This window comes from Myxine glutinosa, chromosome 8, assembly GCF_964187855.1.
Source record: "Myxine glutinosa chromosome 8, kmMyxGlut1.1, whole genome shotgun sequence".
Lineage (NCBI taxonomy): Eukaryota > Metazoa > Chordata > Myxini > Myxiniformes > Myxinidae > Myxine > Myxine glutinosa.
In genome coordinates, this window is record NC_136268.1 from 80965303 (window position 1) to 80985056 (window position 19754).

General features: G+C 45.4%; 1 protein-coding gene across 1 annotated transcript in view; it reads right to left on the reverse strand.

Moving 5' to 3' along the window:
- Window positions 1-356: 356 nt before the first annotated feature.
- Window positions 357-19754, reverse strand: part of ASB7 (ankyrin repeat and SOCS box containing 7) — a 33507-nt gene continuing 14109 nt past the window's right edge. Inside the window, exons 6-7 of the mRNA XM_078783433.1 lie at window positions 4771-4984; window positions 357-899 (exon numbers count right to left, since the gene is read on the reverse strand). Of these exons, the coding sequence (XP_078639559.1) occupies window positions 694-899; window positions 4771-4984 (420 nt within the window). The 3' untranslated portion in view covers window positions 357-693. The remainder of the gene's footprint in view (window positions 900-4770; window positions 4985-19754) is intronic.

Here is a 19754-nt window from a genome sequence, read left to right on the forward strand (position 1 = left end):
AAATCGCCCTCTGCAGCAAAATCTATACAGATTTGGGCTTGTCACCCAAATTTTTTTGAAAGGTCTTGGTATGTACAACAATAAAATCATGGGTGACTTTGTACTTTTGTGATGGCCACGAACTCCCCCTAAGAGCTTACACTAATACATTCGTTCCATTATTTGTGGAATTATCTGAAGTTGCTTTCCTGGAAGAGAAGGGAAGTTGTTTGAAGGCAACTACCTCACCACTGTGTTCATCCGATGATCAAATCGAAGGTTGCTTTTCAGATTGCCACTGTTGGGCCAACGTAGCTGTATCAGTGAGGTTGAGACCTGGTATATTGCAAACAATTTAAATAGTAAGGGAAGTATGTGGAAGGAAAACGTTTTTTATCACCAACTGGGAGCAATTGAGCCCATTGGGAGCAAAATATCTTTTTTATTAAATGGATCTAGTATTGTATATTTAGGTAATGATAACTTAGGCCAAAATAAAAAAAGAGGTGGATTAAACATACAAAAACTGTCGCACATCTTCATTTCCAAACCATTAAACTGCATTTTTAGTACAAATAAAGCTGAAAATAAATAAAGCAGGAGATTAACATTCACAACATAGAAATGCATCATATGTGATTAATGTTATATGAGAACCTACAAGCAAAAAGGATCGACAGATAAAGGATCACCAGCTCTGGCTGCCAATAGGTATCACTTCCATTGCGAGCAGGACTGAAAGGCGCGCAGTAGAGTCACGACACGCTCCGATGGTTCGAATGCACCTTCATCATGGCGCATCTTCACAAAGTCACATATGTCATGTGGTAAAGGCAGTTCGGAGAGGTGCGGAAGACGCCGCGGTCCAACGATCCGTCGGATTGCTTGCCGGCAGATATCCTGCAAAAGGCGCGGCTGTGCTGTTCGGAACAGGGAAGATAGAGTAAAATATGTGGAAAGGTCCAACTCTTACAATGTCACCTTTATTGTCATTTCAGGTCAACTCATGTGCATGACCCTAGTCCCTACCGTGAAATTCCACTGGCGTTTCTCAGATCATCTAATACCTCTATAAGCCATGCCATTGTTGATCTTAGTAAATTGCTGAACTTGTCCTCGTTATGTGCTGCATTTTTCAATATAGTCGTGCAGAACATGCAGAATTTGCTTGGCTGTGGCAGTGGCTCAAAGGTCTCGTGTTTCCGAAAATATGTGTGAAGATCATAAATTAACACACCAGGGAAGGGAGATGTGGCTGAACTGATCACATCCCCACTGAATGATGGCATGCCTCTTGAAGTACCTGTGCAGTATCATGATGACACTTTGGGGTATAATTTGTCACTTTAGGGCTGTCAAGTCTGAGGTCAGACAACTTAATGGTCATAAAGTTCATTTGCTTATCCCCTGCACAGCAGGAGACGGGGTTTTGTAATCACGTGTGTGTGTGTGTCTGTGTGTGTGTGTGTGTGTGTGTGTGCGTGCGTGCGTGTGTGTGTGTGTGTGCGTGTGTGTGTGTGTGTGTGTGCGTGCGTGCGTGTGTGTGTGTGTGCGTGCGTGCGTGTGTGTGTGTGCGTGCGTGCGTGTGTGTGTGTGTGTGTGCGTGCGTGCGTGTGTGTGTGTGTGCGTGTGTGTGTGTGTGTGTCCAGGCTGTAACTTTTTACCATTTGAGCTATGTTCATCAAATTTTCACCAAAGCATTATTATGATAACACGGATAATGCAAATTAATAATTTTGTCATAAGGTCAGAGGTCAGCATCACTTAAAATCATCAATTTTCATCCAATTTGCCTGAAATTTCAATTTACCATTTGAGCTTTTGTCATCAGATTTTCAACAAAGCTTTATTAAGAGAATATGGAGAAGGCAAATTAATAATTTGGTCAAAAGGTCAAAGGTCAGCATCAAATAAAATTGTCAATTTTCATCTGATTGACCCGAAATTTTAAGAATTTGCATATTGGGTCACAGAATTGGTTCACCAATCAAAAGCTAGAAGCTGATTATTTATTTTTAGATCTAAAGCTGAAAGGTCAAGGCTGCAAAAATCATCAACTTTCATTTTGGATTCTTTATTAAACTGTTTTCGTTATTTTGAGCATACAGAAGACAAAGAAGACATCCAAATACAAAAGGATGTAGATGGGCTTTGCATTTTCAGTTGCTTTTTTTTTTTTTGTATACAGAATCAAGGCTCATGTAAGAGCTAATACAGTGAACATGAAAAATGCACATACACATAAAACATGCAATGAAGGGAGCGGGAGACAAGAGGGGGAGAGAAAGGAAAGCACACAAGCACAACAACATAAGAGAACAGGGACGTCGGTAGATCTGTGGCAGGGGGAGGGCTGGGTGAGGGCTGGGTGAGGGGGAGGGGTACATGATACAAAGCAAATTAACACTTCTAGGAATTTCAGGAAATAAGTTAGGATTTGAGTTGGGAAAGGTTGTAAGTTGTTGTTGTCGGGAAGTTGAGTTGAAAGAGGTGGATTTGGGGTGTTTTAACGGGGGTAGAAAAGATCAAGGTTTTGGATAGGGGAAGATAAGAGATGGTGGTGAACAGCTGTTTCACCAGAAGAGGGTTGCTGGCAGATCTTGTGCATCCTGCAGGCATATTTGGGGGACAGAACACAGACAGAGCAAGGAAAGCAAGGCCAGAGAGGAGTCAGTGGAAGACAGAAAGACCACCAACCTGTCTGCGGTGAGAGAGAGAAAGGCCCTCAGAATCAGCTTCATCGCAGGAGATTCCAATGATTCTGAATGCTTTGGTTTCAACCGCGTGAAGCCGAACTAGGTGTGAGGCAGGAGCACCAGCCCAGAGGGGAGAACAGTATTCCATTGAGCTGTGGATGAAAGCTTTGTTTGTGGTAAGGAGCTCAGAAGTGCCCAGAAAGGACTTCACACAATGAAAGGATGCCCAGTTGGTGACTGGCTTTGGAAGCCAGCTTGGAAATGTGGTTTTCCCAGGAAAGATTATGGCAGATAGTGACACCCAAAAGCTTGAGTGACAGAACTTCTTCAAGAGGATTGTTCAGAAAGTAGATGGGAGGGTTGTCCAGACGGTCTTTTTGGAGAGGCAAAGTGAGAGTGTGAGATTTGTCAGGATTGAAAGACATGTTGCACTTGTTTGACCAGTTTGTGATATTGTCCAGGTCTGCAGAGAGTGAAGAGGCTGCAGACTGCCGATCTGAGGGTTGGGATATGGAGCGGCAGAGAGTGGAGTCATCAGCAAAGAGATAGAGAGGATTTTTCAGAGAGTGGGAGAGATCATTGATGAAGACCAGAAAAAGCACAGGGCCCAGAACACTGCCTTGAGGAACTCCAGCCTGAACAGAAAGGGGAGATGAGAGAATTCCATTAAGGGCCACACGTTGACTGCGACCAGAAAGGAAGTCTGCAAGCCATGCATGGAGGTGTCCATGGACACCATAGGAGGAGAGTTTGGTGAGCAGGGCGGGGTGCCAAACCGTATCGAAGTCATGCGATATGTCAAGGGAGACAGCTCTAATTTCCTGTTTGGCATTGAGGACCTCCATCCATTGTTGAGACAGCAGAAGCAGCATGTCCAGAGTAGAGTGACCTGGTCTGAATACAAATTGATGATCCGAGATCCAGCCATTGGAGAAGAGGAATGTCAGAAGCGATGAAGCGATGATCGATTCCATGACCTTGCTGATTATTGGGAGCAGGCTGATTGGTCTGTAGTTGCAAGGATCTGTTTTTGCACCTTTCTTGTGTAAAACGGTAATGTTGGCTAATTTCCAAGCAGATGGCAGATGACCTTGAGCAAAATAGAGGGTGAAGAGTATCGAGAGAGGGTGTGAAAGAGCGGCAGAGCAGGATTTTAGGACACGTGGGCTGATGCCGTCTGGTCCAGTTGCAGAATCAGAGTCGAGGTTTGACAGAAACCTCTCCACCTTGTCAGGAGAGAAGGACGAGTCCAGCTGGGTTCCACTGGGTAAAGTGGGTACAGAGAGGGAGATGGGTTTGCGACCCAAGATTTTGAGGCAAACACAGAGTTGAGGCATTCGTCTTTGTCATGTGCGGCGTCAGCTGTGTAGCCATTTGAGGTAAGGGAGGAGATGGAAGAGGAACAAACACCAGAAACAGATTTGACCAGATGCCACCAGGATTTGGAGGAAGGAGACAGGTTTGAGAGTTCAGTTTTGAGAGTGGAGAGATAGTGTTTTCTGGCTCTCCTGAGGGTAGACACACACTTGTTCCGAGCTTGGTGAAATGAACTGAGATTGCCTTCAGTTGGATTAGCCTTCCAGTAGGCGAAGGCATGTTGTTTCAGGGCATCTGCCTCACCACAAGATTCAGTGTACCATCTGGAAGTCAGCTGGTTGTAATTATTTTCCTCTTTAACACCTAATTTCCTTGTCTAATGTCTTTTAAAACATTGTGAATGTGTACAGTGTTGGAGAGTGGAGATTGGCTCAAAATGTCAATTATTGAACCATACCAATTATTGAACCATACCAATTATTGAACCATACCAATTATTGAACCGTACCAATTATTGAACCATACCAATTATTGAACCATACCAATTATTGAACCATACCAATTATTGAACCATACCAATTATTGAACCATACCAATTATTGAACCAATGACTGCCTTTGTTCATGTACTGAACGAACAACAGGTTAAATCATTCCGACATTGTTGTATCCATAGTACTTGGGTGGCCTGGAACAGGGAAGGTAGATTTTTGTATATCATTGTGTCAAGTGTATTTTTGCACGTTAATTTGAGATTTCCCTAATAAACAATTCCTTACCTGCAACGTTTCTCAGGAAGGCGAGGCAGGGCCGGGACGAGGAAGATCGGCGCAGCGCCACAAGGAGTGGGGTCACACCAGCTGTATTTCCCTGTGCGCCATTGGCACCATAGCGGTGAAGAAGGCGTACGCATTCCAAGTCGTCACGCAGTGCTGCCATGTGCAGAGCTGTCTGTCCATCACCTGGGCGAGCCAGCGTTGGATCTGCTCCTCTCTGTCAGTGATTGCATGCAACATGGCTCATGGTTATTTATGCACGATACGTATTTAACCAGAAACACCCATTCCCTACGGGGGTGTAATATCCCTTCCCTCTGGTGGGGGTCAGTAAAGCCCTTCCACTATGTCAGGGTACAGTACAAAATTGCAAATCATCTCCACAGCTGACGTGTAATACCCTCTCACACCAACACTGAGTGGTGCTATACGGTATACATTTATACAGAGAATTTACATCCTCCCTTCATGAGCCCCCCCCCCCCCCCCCAACTACAATAATTACAACTATCGGGGATGCCTCTTTGTGGCGGTTGCACCCTCTCCCTCCCCCCAACACAAGTCAGGGGCCAAATCTTCCCCATTCTTCTCTGCTGCCTGGATTCATCAAGGCAGCTTGGTCACGGTCAGAGTGCCGATCGGTCCCTTCTCTCTTTTTCTCTCTCTTTTTTTTTTCTTTCTTTCTCTTTCTCTCTTTCTCTCTCTCTCTCTGTCGCCACCTATCGGCTGTCGGTGCGTTGGGTGTAGCGTCATGGCGGCTGTGAGCAACTGCTCTGTGTTTTGGTGAGTCCGTTGTGAGTTTTCCCCCCTCTCCTGCCCTCCCCTGCCCCCCCCCCCTCCCTCTCTTTTTCCATCCTGTGTGCTTCGGCATTGTGTTTTCATCCGTTCTGCACCCTTGTCTTCGAGAGAGAGAGGATTGAGAGCGAGCCCATTTTGGCTGCGGCCTACTGGCTTTGACGACGCTTTGTAAGCCTTTTTTGTGCTTATAATGCACGTTTATTATTTACTTTAGTTCGATTATTTAGGTTTGATACCTTCTTGTCCGGTTCGGACAAGGGGGGGGAGGGGGGGGGGGGGAGGGGAAATTTCGCTGGTATGGCGAATACACGCTCTCGTTACGAGGCGTTCGAAAATTTAACGCGTAAGCATGCATTCGCATGTGTTCCGCCCGAAGGAGCTCCGGCTGAGGACATTATCCTTGCCGTGGGATCCATCATAGGAGACGGTAATGTTCGTGCGGCATCACGAATGAACCAGAAATTTGTTGTCTTCGTGTCAGAAGAAAAACTCGTTCATGACGTCGTTAGTACCGGTCTAACCATAAAAGGGGGTCATTATATTACGGTATCCCCTATGGATATGCCAGCTACCAAGATAACAATATCCAACGTTCCACCATTTATGCCAGGCGAGAAGTGAACCGGGACATAACGAAGGGGTTTGTAAAAAGGCCAATCCCTCCACCGCGCCTTCTGATACCCCGACCATGCTCGCTGACACCCGGACCGTATCTCCTGTTACCCCTACCGTACCTTCCGTCACCCGGACCGTATCTCCTGTCACCCCTACCGTACCTTCCGTCACCTGGACCGTATCTCCTGTTACCCCTACCGTACCTTCCGTCACCCGGACCGTATCTCCTGTCACCCCTACCGTACCTTCCGTCACTCGGACCGTACCCTCTGACACCCCGACCGTACCTTCTGACACCCCGACCGTACCTTCTGACACCCCGACCGTACCTTCTGACACCCCGACCGTACCTTCTGACACCCCGACCGTACCTTCTGACACCCCGACCGTACCTTCTGACACCCCGACTGAGTCGTCTGTCACACCGGTGCTTTCTGATTCCAATGTGATGACACCCACCGATGTGACTGGCACAACTAGCATTGCCCCCTTTCCCGAACCCATGAACGAAGAATCCATAGTGTATGCTAAAAAGCGAAGAGCACCAGCGCCAAGCATTTTCGCTGGTGCTGCAAAGAAGGCGGTCATGGGCGGCACCATTTCCGGTGCACATGTGTCCGAGTGTCCCTCTGACATTCCCTCACTAACTGAGTACATGAATACCGTTGTCAATGACACCAGCGAGTCTCACTATGTAAATGAGCCGAAAAATAAAATTTGTACCTCTCACCTGGAAGGTTCCGAGTGCGAAACCTCCAGTGAAAGTATTACCATTTCCGAGCTGGGAAATGTTTTTCCGCTTGTCCCCCCTTTAAATACCGAGCAGACTAAGGATTCAATAAACGTTCCCACTGTACAAACGGGGCCGGTAAATCTGAGTTTGCTGGGATCTCAAACCCAAGCTCCGACCCCAGATACAAATATCCACCAAAGTGTTAACGAGTGCTCTCGGGAACACCTTGGGAAACTTGTGAAGGTGCCTCCAGACAAGACCGCGGGGGCAGCGGGTAATACCCCAGATCCTGACGACATGTTATCTGACGTGTCTGAGTCCGAAGATGACATTGAGGCAACCGCGCTGTCACAAGCGATGACAGGTCACTCGCAGGTATCCCCTCAACTCATTCTTACCTTCCTTAACGAAACGTATCGTCACCGCAACATTGTCATTAAAGACTATTTCCCTGACTTGGCTGCATTCATTTGCACCGCAAAGTCAATAATCAAAGCGCGTGAGGATTTTGACCTGACGAAATCTCAATTCCACAGGTTAAGAAAGTTTGTTACCCGAGCAGGTACGGAGTGTTCCCAAGCACAGGGCGATTTCATTACCACGGAATGAAAAACATTTCCTTTGCGACCTTAAACATGAATGGTGGGGGTGCAAGTCACCTCCGTCAGGCCCAAGTCAAAAACTTGTTTGACCGTAAAAAGGCAAATGTTCTTTTACTACAAGAGACCCACATCACACCTAACGTGGAACATGACTGGTGCCAAACTTTCAAAGGGCAATGCTATTTTAGCAATCTGTCAGCCTCATCTGCTGGGTTTGGGTTTTTTCTAAAGCCAGGTCTAGCTTTTGAGTCTTGTCATTTTCAGGAAGTCATAAAAGGCCGGCTTATTTCCCTTCAGCTTGCACATCAAAACTTCCGCTGTACCATTTTCAATGTGTACGCACCTAGTGAGAGCAGGGACCGAAAGGCCTTCTTCACCTCCATGGTAAACCACCTGAAATCAGTTGATCTCGACCAATGTGTGTGCATTGGTGGTGACTTTAATTGCACCTTTGACCCTTCGAAGGATAGAAACTCTGCAGAACCCCACCCCGAGTCCCATGCGGACCTATCCCGTTTCTTTAAGACGGCCGGTCTACTGGATGTTTGGCGATTGCATCACCCCAACATAGTCCAGTTTACCTGGTGTCGATGTGCCAATGGCTGGGTGTCTTCGGCAAGACTCGACCGCTGGTACATTAATGTACCCTTTAGGAACGTCGCGGCTTCTTCAGGTTGTTTTCCGTCATTGTTTTCAGACCACCATATGGTAACCTTAGATCTTTCTTTTCCTCGACCCACATGCAGAAATAGTTACTGGAAGTTTAACGTTAAACTTTTAGAAGATAGTTTATTTACAGACTCCTTTCGTGATTTCTGGGCTGAAATGAGTACTAAAAAATCTTCTTTCTCCTCAATTAGTCTCTGGTGGGATAACCTAAAGGCCCAAATTCGAGTATTTTGTCAACAATTTAATTCGCACTGTACCAATGTAAAACATATCACGATGGCTTGCTTGGAAGCAGACATCTTAAGGTTAGAGAGCAAGTTGGCCAATGAGAGCAACCCAGTGAACTATCGGTTGCTACTCGAGAAGAAGGCCCAATTAAGGGATTTGATCCATGAAAAAGCAGCGGGCACACTAGTTCGGCTAAGAATACAGAATATAAAGGTTTCAGATACCCCAACTAAGGCTTTCTTTCACCTAGAAACTGTAGAGAAACCAGCACGACTTATATCTTCGGTTTTGGACCCAGGGGGGAACATCCTAACAAATCCGAGTGATATAAGATTAAATGTAATCGATTTCTTTTCTGAACTTTTCAAGGCCAAAACAGTTTCTCACGAAATGATGAATGTTTTGACCTCTCATCTTCCTTCCGTGGCTGAGGCCCAACGTCTGGAACTGGATGCTCCAATTACCCTTCCAGAGCTAACCGGTGCACTTGCTGAGATGGAGTCGGGAAAGGCCCCTGGCATCGATGGCTTACCCGCCGAATTTCTTTCGGCATTCTGGGACATTTTGGGCCCAGAGCTGCTCAATGTTCTGGATGCATCTCTTTTATCCAGGGAATTACCGCTCAGTTTTAGAAGGGCAGTACTCTGCCTGCTACCCAAGACTGGCGATCTCCGACACCTGTCAAACTGGCGTCCGATCTCTTTGTTGTGCACGGATTACAAACTGTTTTCCAAGGTCCTTGCGAACCGGTTGAAGACAGTTATTGGGGACCTGGTGTCACCTGATCAAAGTTGCGGCATCCCTGGCAGATCCATCTTTGACAACATATTCCTAGTCAGAGATTTGTTAACTGGTAAATGTGTCAAAGAGGTATTTTGGATTGGTGTTTCTTGACCTTGCAAAGGCCTTTGATAGCATTGATCATGAGTTTTTGTGTCATGTGTTACAAGCTTGCGGGCTTGGCGCTAATTTTAGAGCCTACATAGCTTTGTTATATGCAAACATCTCCAGCTTGATCAAAGTTAACAACGAATTTTGCCCACCCATAAAGGTTCAGAGAGGGGTAAGGCAAGGTTGTCCACTTTCAGGTCTATTATTTGCCCTCGCCTTGGAGCCCCTCTTAATCGCCCTCAGAAAGGATATCCCTGGACTTGTCCTTTCTCCAGGACACCCACCTTTGACCCTGTCAGCTTATGCCGACGACCTTTGTGTCATTATAAAAAGAAAATGCGACAGTGACGCCATGGCAAAGTGTTTGTCGGACTTCAACCTTGCCTCATAATTAAGGTGTAATTGGGGGAAAAGCAAGGCTCTGTGGATCCCCTTTCCAAAAAATGACTTACCTATGCCACCGTTATTACCACCACCTCCCCTTCCTGCAGAGCTAGTGTGGGCAAACGATGGCATCAAGTATTTGGGCGTCTTCCTCGGTCCTCTTCAGTATGCCCAGAACAATTGGGACAGGATCATTGACCAGGTAGATGGGCGTTTGAGCCGATGGAAAAGAGCTCTACCCCACCTTTCCTATAAGGGTCGCGCGCTAGTTGTCAACAACCTTGTCACTACCCTTTTGTGGCACCGGTTCATCTGCCTGCAACCACCGGAGGTTTTGCTCCAAGCTATCCAGAGGAAACTGGTGGATTTTTTTTGGGGAGGCTACCACTGGCTTCGACCCAGCGCCATATGTTGTCCCTCGGCCGAGGGTGGTCATGGCCTAGTCGATGTGAAATGCCGCCTGTTGGCCTTCCGGCTCCGCTCCATCCAACGCTTGCTTTATGCAGAACACCTACCAGGAAAGCCCTTAGCCTGCTCCATTCTTCAACGAGCTGGGAGGCTCGGATACGGACAGGAACTTTTCTTGACCAACCTTCAACACGTCGATACATCTCTGCTCCCAGTCTTTTATCAGAGCCTCTTGAATGCCTGGCAGGGCGTTTCGATAAGTCGCCAAACAGACTCGTATGGCACTAACATGTATGCACACAAGCCTTTATTTTTCAACCCACTTTTCCCCGATATCCCGAGGAGTCGCGACTTCTGCCAGCATTTCATAGTGGCCAACATCCTGAAAGTGTGTCATCTCTGGGACGACTCTGGACAGGGATGGAAGCCTGCGAACCAGCTGGCGGACCTAACAGGTGTTCGGTCCAGGAGGCAAATCGGGAACATACTAAGAGCGGTGATCCGAAGGGGCCACCAGCTAGGCCTACATTGGACGCAGGACGCAGAGGTTGAGCCCACAGTCCCAAAATTAGGTGTCGCTTTTACCCCAAACGAGCTGCCCCCCATGAGCGCAGGGTCACCCCCCTTCCATGCTATGAGCAGCAAGAGTATTTATAGGTCTTGTGTGAAACTTCTTCTTGGGGACCCACCTCTAGCTGGGGTTACCCGGTGGAAAGGACTCTTGCCTCCCGGTCCCCCCTCTGAGCTTTTATGGGATACAATGTATGCTGGACTTATTTCTAAAAGAACAGGTGACCTTCAGTGGCGTTTGGCCCACTGGATTGTTCCTTCCAATGCTGTCATTCGTTTTTTTTCCCCCATTTCCGGCTGTTGTCCCTTTTGTCCAGTGAGGGAAGATTTGTTTCATGCTTTCATTAATTGTGAAAGACTTTCTCCTTTGTTTCATTGGTTAAATTTTATTTCCCATAGATTGCGGGTTACCTTTTCTTTGAAAGCTTACATCTTTGGCTTTCCTCCCAAAAAGGGAACCACATCTATTGTATTTGGGTTCCTAACCGCTACCGCTAAACTGGCCGTATACCTGTCGCGGAAGGCGAAGCTGGGCGGCAGACCCATGCAGGAATGCAGTATTATGGTGTTTTTTAGTTCGTTGGTGTCAGCAAGGCTCAAGCTTGAATTTGGCTGTGTCCAAACTGCAAACGACCTTGCAAATTTTGTTGCGACCTGGTGTGTTGGAGGGATTTGTGAGGTCCAAGATAACAAATTGTTAATTTCTGTATAATACAGTGCGGGTGTTTCTTATACACTGTTCCATGCTTCTCCTTGCCGGCGTTTTTCTCCCCCTGGTCTTGACCTACTCTTTCTTTCTTAAGTCTCTCCTCAGGGTTGCAGATGCGATTGTAAATTTGTACATATAAAATTATGCCCAGTTTAGAAATTATGCCTCGATTTTCTCCTCAGTGTTTTTTTTGGTATTTGCACCTTTTCTGTCGCTTGGTTTGCAGTGCACCGATTGTTTTTTTCCTTCCGGGATTGCTATGATTTTACTGATTTTCCTGGATGAATTGCTTTTGGTGGTACTCTTGTTTTATACTTTTATAATAAAAAGAGTTTAAAAGTCAAGTCTCTCTCTCTCTCTCTTTCTCTTTCTCTTTCTCTCTCTTCCTCTCTCTCTGTCATGACCCTGATTTTGTGAAGGTGGGGGTACACCACCTGGATGAGGGTGATCGCTGGGTCACTCCTGCGAGATCGATTGGCTGTATCCGTGATGCGGGCTTGTTCAAGAGAACGGTCCTGGGCTATGCAGCAACTAGAATAATTTTTTAATTTGAAACATACTGCTCTATTCACTCTGCAAGTCAGCTAGCATCTCCTTCATTAACCATATTTGCTGCTTATACTGTATATGGTGTGAGCAAAAATCACCTCCGCTTCACTGAGAAGCTCTGTGTTGGATGATTTGGTTGAACATCCACTTAAACTGAGTGAAATGAAACATTTTTTAAATTTCGAATTATTCTCACTCAGATTTCAACATCACTGTAATGCATATTATCAAATTGGTTCAACTTTCTTAACAGAAAGAAATGATTGGTAATATCAGCTATACCACTAGGTGGCGCTGTACGACAAAAAATTTGATGGGACGAATGACTTGCTGTGCTGAAGTTTGTTGGATGGGAACTTGTATTGTAAATTGCTGCTTATCATGTGTACTGCTAGATTTATGAATAATATGACAAATGGATAAATGTAAAATACGAAATGTTAGTTGCAATTTTTTTTGTATTTTTGAGAAGTCATATTTAATGTATTAGTGGAGCTTCTTAGCAAATTATCGTTCAGATTGTGATAAACGCATCAAATTTGGTACATATGTGCTGTGGCATGTACTAAATAAGATAAGAGGTGGACCCCAATGAATTTAGCCTTTTAAAGGGGCGTGGCACCATATTTTCAAAATGGCCGCCACAAATTTTTGAAAAACACGGTTTTTGTCATATCTCCACTTCTAATTGACATTGTTTTAGTGGTTTAAAATGCTAGACTATAGTTTTAAGACATAAGGAATTGATTAAGATCAAATTTAATGTGATTAGATGATTACCTCATTTGCATATATGCAAAATAGTGAGTCCTGCTTAACATTTTTGGTTGAAGTCAAAATTTAACTAATTATTTGTTGTTGTTTTTTCGGAAGACAACTGTCGGGATGACTGAAAGACTGATTATGTCACCATAGAATGTAGTTGTAGAACATAGCTTTAGAACTCTAACAATCCTGCTGTGATAAATCTGTCAATATGTCTAAAAAGTTGGTGATAGTGACCGGTGGTGCAGAGGCACATATAAGTGACACTTCAAAGACTCTCAGTGATTGGACTGTGTATTCTTTGTCAGATGGATAAAGAAGAACAACCTGCTATATGTCCAGCAAAGTCCACCAGGTCAGCCGTTTCTCGCTATGAAACATTTGCATCCAACTTATTGGAATTTGAAATCCTTGGTAAAATACCACTGGATGTAGATCCCAAACGACTTGATGATGGTGAGTCTTGGTGACGGTATCCAACAAACATTAGAGAACCACAGGGCATGGTGGCACAAAACCTGTTACAACAGATTTGATTCGTATCATTTAACCAGGGCACAAAAAAGGAAATCAAATGAACAAACATATGAGTGTAGTCCAGTCAAGACAAGAACCAGTACTGGAAACATTAATGTGCACCAAATTAATGTATGTTTTTTCTGTGGAGAAATAGGAGGAAAAGACGGTCTCCAAATTGCATCTACAAAGGACCTTGATACGAGGGTTAGAAAAGCAGCAACCACCCTTCAGGACAGGACACTGTTGGCAAAATTAGGAACAACAGACTTGGTAGCACAAGATGCTCAGGACCACACAAAATGTTTGACTGCTCTCTCCAACCGCGAAAGAAAAACACATGAAAGTGCAACAAGTGAGGCAAACCATGAGTCAGAAATGAAAGCACTTGTCCTGGCTGAGTTGGTGACTTACACAGAAGAAACTCGAGATCCTGAGGTGTGTCCAGTGTTCCGCCTTGCTGATTTGTTAAAAATGTATACAATCAGACCGACACAAATGGGTGTGCTCATGGACACTCGACCAAATAGCACAAGGTTAAAGGAAACACTCATAAAGATGGTGCCAGGCCTGAAAGCGCACACAGAGGGGAAAAATGTGTTGCTTATGTTTGAGAAAGACAGAGGAGAAGGGATAAGGAGTGCATGCAACCAAAACATTGAATCAGATGCCATAATCCTTGCCAAAGCTGCTGAGATAGTTAGGCGGGACATGTTTGAGATGAAATACAGCTTCAGTGGCTTTTTTTGCAGGGAAATGCCAAGAGGATACAGTGCCCCAAAATTGAAAGCCTTAGTCAATATGATTTTAGAAGGCCCAAATATTAAAGACCAAACTGAGAATGACAATAAATCTGCTGGGCTCACAATTGCACAACTGATAATGTTCAACACTGTTAAACACCAGAGAAGAGTTGGGTTGAAATCACAGTTGGTTCGTCATATGAGAAACCGGGAGACACCATTTCCCATTTACCTGAGCCTTGTAAATCCATGCACAGACAAGGACTAAGGAACTAATTGACAATTTGCATTCATATGGCATGTGCATAGGATACAACAGACTCCTAACCATATCAACTGAACTGGCCAATAGGGTCAGCAACTTCTACCATGAACAAAACGTGGTATGTCCTCCACATCTCAAGTCTGGGCTCTTCACCACCGGGGCAATGGACAACATTGACCACAACACTAGCTCAAGATCATCAAAAGACAGTTTCCATGGGACAGCCATATCTCTTACGCAACACCCGACTATGACTGTTCAAGGGGAGAAGAGAGATTTGACTGCAAGGTTTGACAATACCACCAGTGCTACAAATATTCGTCCCTTGCCAGCTGTGCATTCAGAAGTCCCACCAGCTGGTCTGGTTGGCACAGAGTATTCTGTGCCAAAAGTACATGGACAGGTGTGCCCTGGTACCGACTCTGTCATTGCTGCATTGGATACAACAACAACAGGCATTTTAAAAGGCAATTTTCCCTGCAAGAGCGGGGGTTAGCCTTGCGGTCCCCATGACAATGTTCTCCATTTTGCCCTATTTTCTGCATCTCCCCTTGTTAACCCCCTTGCCCACATTTCTTCTTCGACCATCTTTAGCCAAGTCTTTCTCGGTCTTCCCTGTCCTCTACTTCCTTCCACATTAATTTCCATCACTCTTCTCAACCAGTCACTTTCATCCTTCCTCAACACATGACCAAACCATCTCAAACTGTTTCTCTTCACAGCATCCATCACAGGCTCTATTCCCATCATCTTTTGCAATTCATCATTTGGATTCCTCTCTCTCAACGATACTCCACACATCCACCGAACCATTCGCGTTTCCACCCTTTCCAGCCTTCGTTGCTGCTCTACGTTCATTACCCATGTCTCGCTCCCATAAATCATAACACTTCTCACACATGCAGCATACACCTTTCCCTTCAGCTTCAAAGACACTCCCCTCCTCGTCAGCACGCCACTCAGTTCCCGAAACTTCTTCCATGCACATCTCACTCTAGCAACCGTTGCCGAGTCTGATCCACCTTCTCCATTCAGCATGTCTCCTAGGTAACAAAATGTTTTCACACCTTCCAGCTTCACGCCGTTTCCAAAATCCAACTCAATATTTCCTCCATCTGCAGCTCCCTCTGTGCACACCTTACACTTGAATGTAGCTGCCACACTGGTGAATGGCCCTCTCAAACCACTACATTTTTGATGAACCCACTCAGCGCACATTGTACATTGAATTGAATTCACTCCGACACCCTTCCTGCACATAGCACATGGCCACTTCCCAGTTCTTTCCACCTCACCACATGCTTTACCACTTGCCATCACCTTTGTTTTTCCGATATTCACCTTCAGACCTTTCGTCTCCAAACATTCCTTCCACTTGTTCATCTTCTCCTTCAGTCCATCCATACTTTCTGCAATCAACACCAGATCATCTGCATACAACAACTCCCACGGTAAACCCTCCTTTACGTTCCGAGCCAGCACCTCCATCACAGCTACATAGTAGTGGACTTGGTACCGACCCCTGATGCACTCCCACCTTCACCTCAAACTCACCACTGTTCCCGTCCTTCGTCCTTACAGCTGTGCACACTTTTTTGTGAATGGAGTGAATTTTGTGAATGGAGTGTGAATGGACACTGTAAATAGTAGTGGACTTGGTACCGACCCCTGATGCACTCCCACCTTCACCTCAAACTCACCACTGTTCCCGTCCTTCTTCCTTACAGCTGTGCGCACTCTTTTGTACATTGCCATCACTACTCTGATCAACCATTCCTCCACTCCTAACTTCCTCAATGCCCATGTCACGACTTCACGTGGAACCCGATTGAATGCTTTCTCCAGATCAACAAACCCAAGAAACAACTTCTTCCTCTTCTCCATGTACTTCTCCTGCAACTGCCTCACAATAAAAAGCGCGTCTGTCATTCCTTTTCCTGGCATAAATCCAAACTGCATTTCGTCAATCTTCACTTTCTTCCTTATCCTCCTCTCCAACACCCTTTCCAATACCTTCATTCCATGCTCCAATAACTTTATCGCTCGATACGAGCCACAGTCCAGAGGGTCACCTTTCCCCTTGTATAGAGGGACGAGGGTACTCAGTTCCCAATCCACTGGAATGCGGCCTTCTTTCACCACCAGATTGCAGATCTCTGTCATTCTCTTCACACCCCAATTTCCCGCTGCCTTCAACATATCTCCCACAACTCCTGTCGGCCCTCCCGTTTTTCTACTCTTCATTGCTTTAATCGCTTCCTCAAATTCCTTCTCGGTTATCTTCTCTGCCGGTCCTAAAACTGGGTTACTCTCTCTGTTGCCATCCCATTCATTCTCTGCATTCAACAGTATTTCCATATATCTCTTCCATCTTCCTTTAATTCCATCTGGGTCCACAACGATTTGTCCCACTTCATCCTTCAAGCAACTCACCCCCATCACATCACACCTCTCTTTCGCTATCTGCTTTGCCATCCTGAATACCGCTCTCTGACCCTCTTCCAAATCCAAGCGTTCTCCGAACATTTTCCGACATGCCTCCTGCGCCTTTGCTACCTCTTTCTTTGCAGCCTTCTTGGCTGCCTTATAACTTTCATGCTCTTCCTTTTCTGCCCCCGTACCCTTCGCCTCCTGCCACTCCTTGAACTTCTTCCTCTTCTCGTCAATCTTCTTTCCAACTTCATCATCCCACCACCATGTTTCCCAGTGCCTCGGTGGTCCTTTTGTCCATCCACATACCAGCAAGGAGTCACGGCAGAAAGATGTGTTATTAATATTATGTGTGTGTCCCAATGACCAATGGTAGAACCACACCAATCAATTGATACAAAAACCAAGTATTGTATTCAAACTCACACAATAATAACACTTAACGCAAGTACAAGGAAACTCTCACTTGCACAGCAAACACCATACAATTCCGATGATGGTACCACCAATATATTCCTGAATCAATAAAGGCGAGATGGAAGGGAAGTGGTGTTCGAATGGTAAAGGGTAGGGCAGAGACAGAAATACAAGTTTGTGTGGCAATGGTGCCCGGAGGGAGTGAATGGTGTTGGTGTCCTCGCTGGAGGGAAATCATTGCTGCATTGGATTATGAAAATAAATGGATAGATAATGTACAGACTCTACAAGACCAAGCACAGATGATTGTGGATGAAAACATATATTGGGTGGGTGTTACGGATTCGTCACTTCCGGTGTTGTGGTTTTCATCCACTTGAAACATTTCTGGTTCTATGTATTATTATTATGATTGTTTGAGGGAAATAGCCATTATTATTGTCAAAAGGTAAAAAGGTTAATGTTAAATGAAACAGGAAACCGGATCGGGAACCGGAAGACGAAGAAAAAGCGGAAGGAGAGCAAGGAAGTCGGGGCAAAAAGTCGGACAAGAAGTTGGTCACTTCAAGCTCCGGAGCGAGCGTTGTCGAACTAAAGTCACGAGTGAACTTTGAGTTTCCTTGAAAGGAATTCCTGTGATAGGTGTTATCGCTGGGATTGATAAACCTGCGGGGTCAGGTTTGGCATTGGGATTCTGAAGAATCATCGCCGGGTCGTTGCGACTCAAGTACGAGCCGTCAGCCATTTTGACACTCGCGCTTTGCTCATCGCAAAAGGTCTTTGCTTCGCGTCAGCTTTTTTCACCATTCAGACGTCTATCAGGGATGTGTGTGTGCAACGCGGAGTTTGAAGATTAATTTGCGGTTCGCCGACGGTGAACCGTGAACGTTCATACCTGGAGGGCGCCTTTGGATTTCCCATTCCTCTGTGAGTTTGCCTTACGCGGTTTTGGACCACGTGACTCTTTGCGCCGCTTCGGCTGCCTACGCCTCTGTGCTGTTTTGGCGGAGTGACTGGGCCCGTCATCTGAACGGGGTTCGGGTTTCGATTCGATATCGCTCTGATGCTCGCTGGAGGGAATCACCTTTGAGCCATAGAGACATTGGGGAATGTTCTTTTTTCACTCACTTGGAGCACAGTGAGTTATCTTATCCTAGCTGATGGTACCATGATAAGATGTGTTGATTGTACTTTTGATTGCTATTATTATTGTACCGTTATTCTTGTGTGATTTTTAATATAATATTTGTTTGTTGATATTGTTGATGTTGATGTTGTTGATGTTGATGTTGATGTTGATGTTGATGTTGATCCCTGGTGTTGGGCTAGCGGCTAGGGTGCCGGCTTAGGATCCTAGGATCCTGGGTTCGAATCCCGGTCAATCGCTGAATTAACGCCAGGGGGGTTGACTCAGCCTGTCATCGTTCCGAGGTCGGCAAATTGAGTACCAGTTCACTGGTAATTCCCTGCTTGTCGTTAAAGGCGGCAAAAAGGGTTGGCGTCAGGAAGGGCATCCGGCCGTAAAACATTGCTTCAAAAAGGGGACTGAAAAACAACAACAACCACAGTTCCCGAAAAAGGCCAACCCCCGCTTGCGGGGAAAAATGGCCTCTAAAGGTGGTTTTTTTTTTGGTTTTTTTTTGTTGATAACCAGTGGTGTGGTTTCCCTATTGATTTCTGACACAGAATAACATATTTTTCTGCCGTGGCTCCTCTCGGGGCTCGGAGGTACACCATGACCAGGGGGTCGGGGAGGAGCATGTAACATGGGTTATCATGCAGCCGCAATAACAACGCCTGTCCGTACAAAATGCATCAGTGCCTTGCTACCTTTGTTCCATGATCAGGCACATACTGTTGCATGGTACGTCACTCCATGACTCTTGTGGAGCAGGGCATACAACATCTCACCCCAGGCCAGACTCCTGTTGTCACTGTAGACCAACCTCTATATGCACTCACCAAACAGATACAGTGGCGGTGGCCTGATATGTATGGAGAGGACCGATTTGTCATTGTACTTGGAGGCTTACACATCGAGATGGCCTTGTTTCAGGTACTAGGTGATTGGCTTGAGGGTAGCGGGTGGTCAAGTGCTTTGGTAGAAGCAAACATCACAACTTCAGGTCGGGCAAACTCCAAGATGGAGGGTGGCCATGTAACAAGGACAAGATGGGCACACCAAGTAACGGCCGCTAGTCTGTCTCCTGCAGAGATCTAATAGTTGGTTTTATAAAATCAATAATCAGTCTTTCAGTCATCCCGACAGTTGTCTTCTGAAAAAAAAAAAAAATTAGTTACATTTTCACTTCAACCAAAAATGTTAAGCAGGACTCACTATTTTGCATATATGCAAATGAGGTAATCATCTAATCACATTAAATTTGATCTTAATCAATTCCTTATGTCTTAAAACTATAGTCTAGCATTTTAAACCATTAAAAAATGTCAATTAGAAGTGGAGATATGACAAAAAATGTGTTTTTCAAAATTTTGTGGCAGACATTTTGAAAATATGGTGCCACGCCCCTTTAAAAGGCAAAATTCATTGGGGTCCACCTCTTATCTTGTTTATTACATGCCATAGCACATATGTACCAAATTTGATGCTTTTATCACAATCTGAACAATCGATCTCATTTTGTGTGCTAAGAAGCTCTTGGGTACTACAGACTTGGCATTTAATATGGAATTT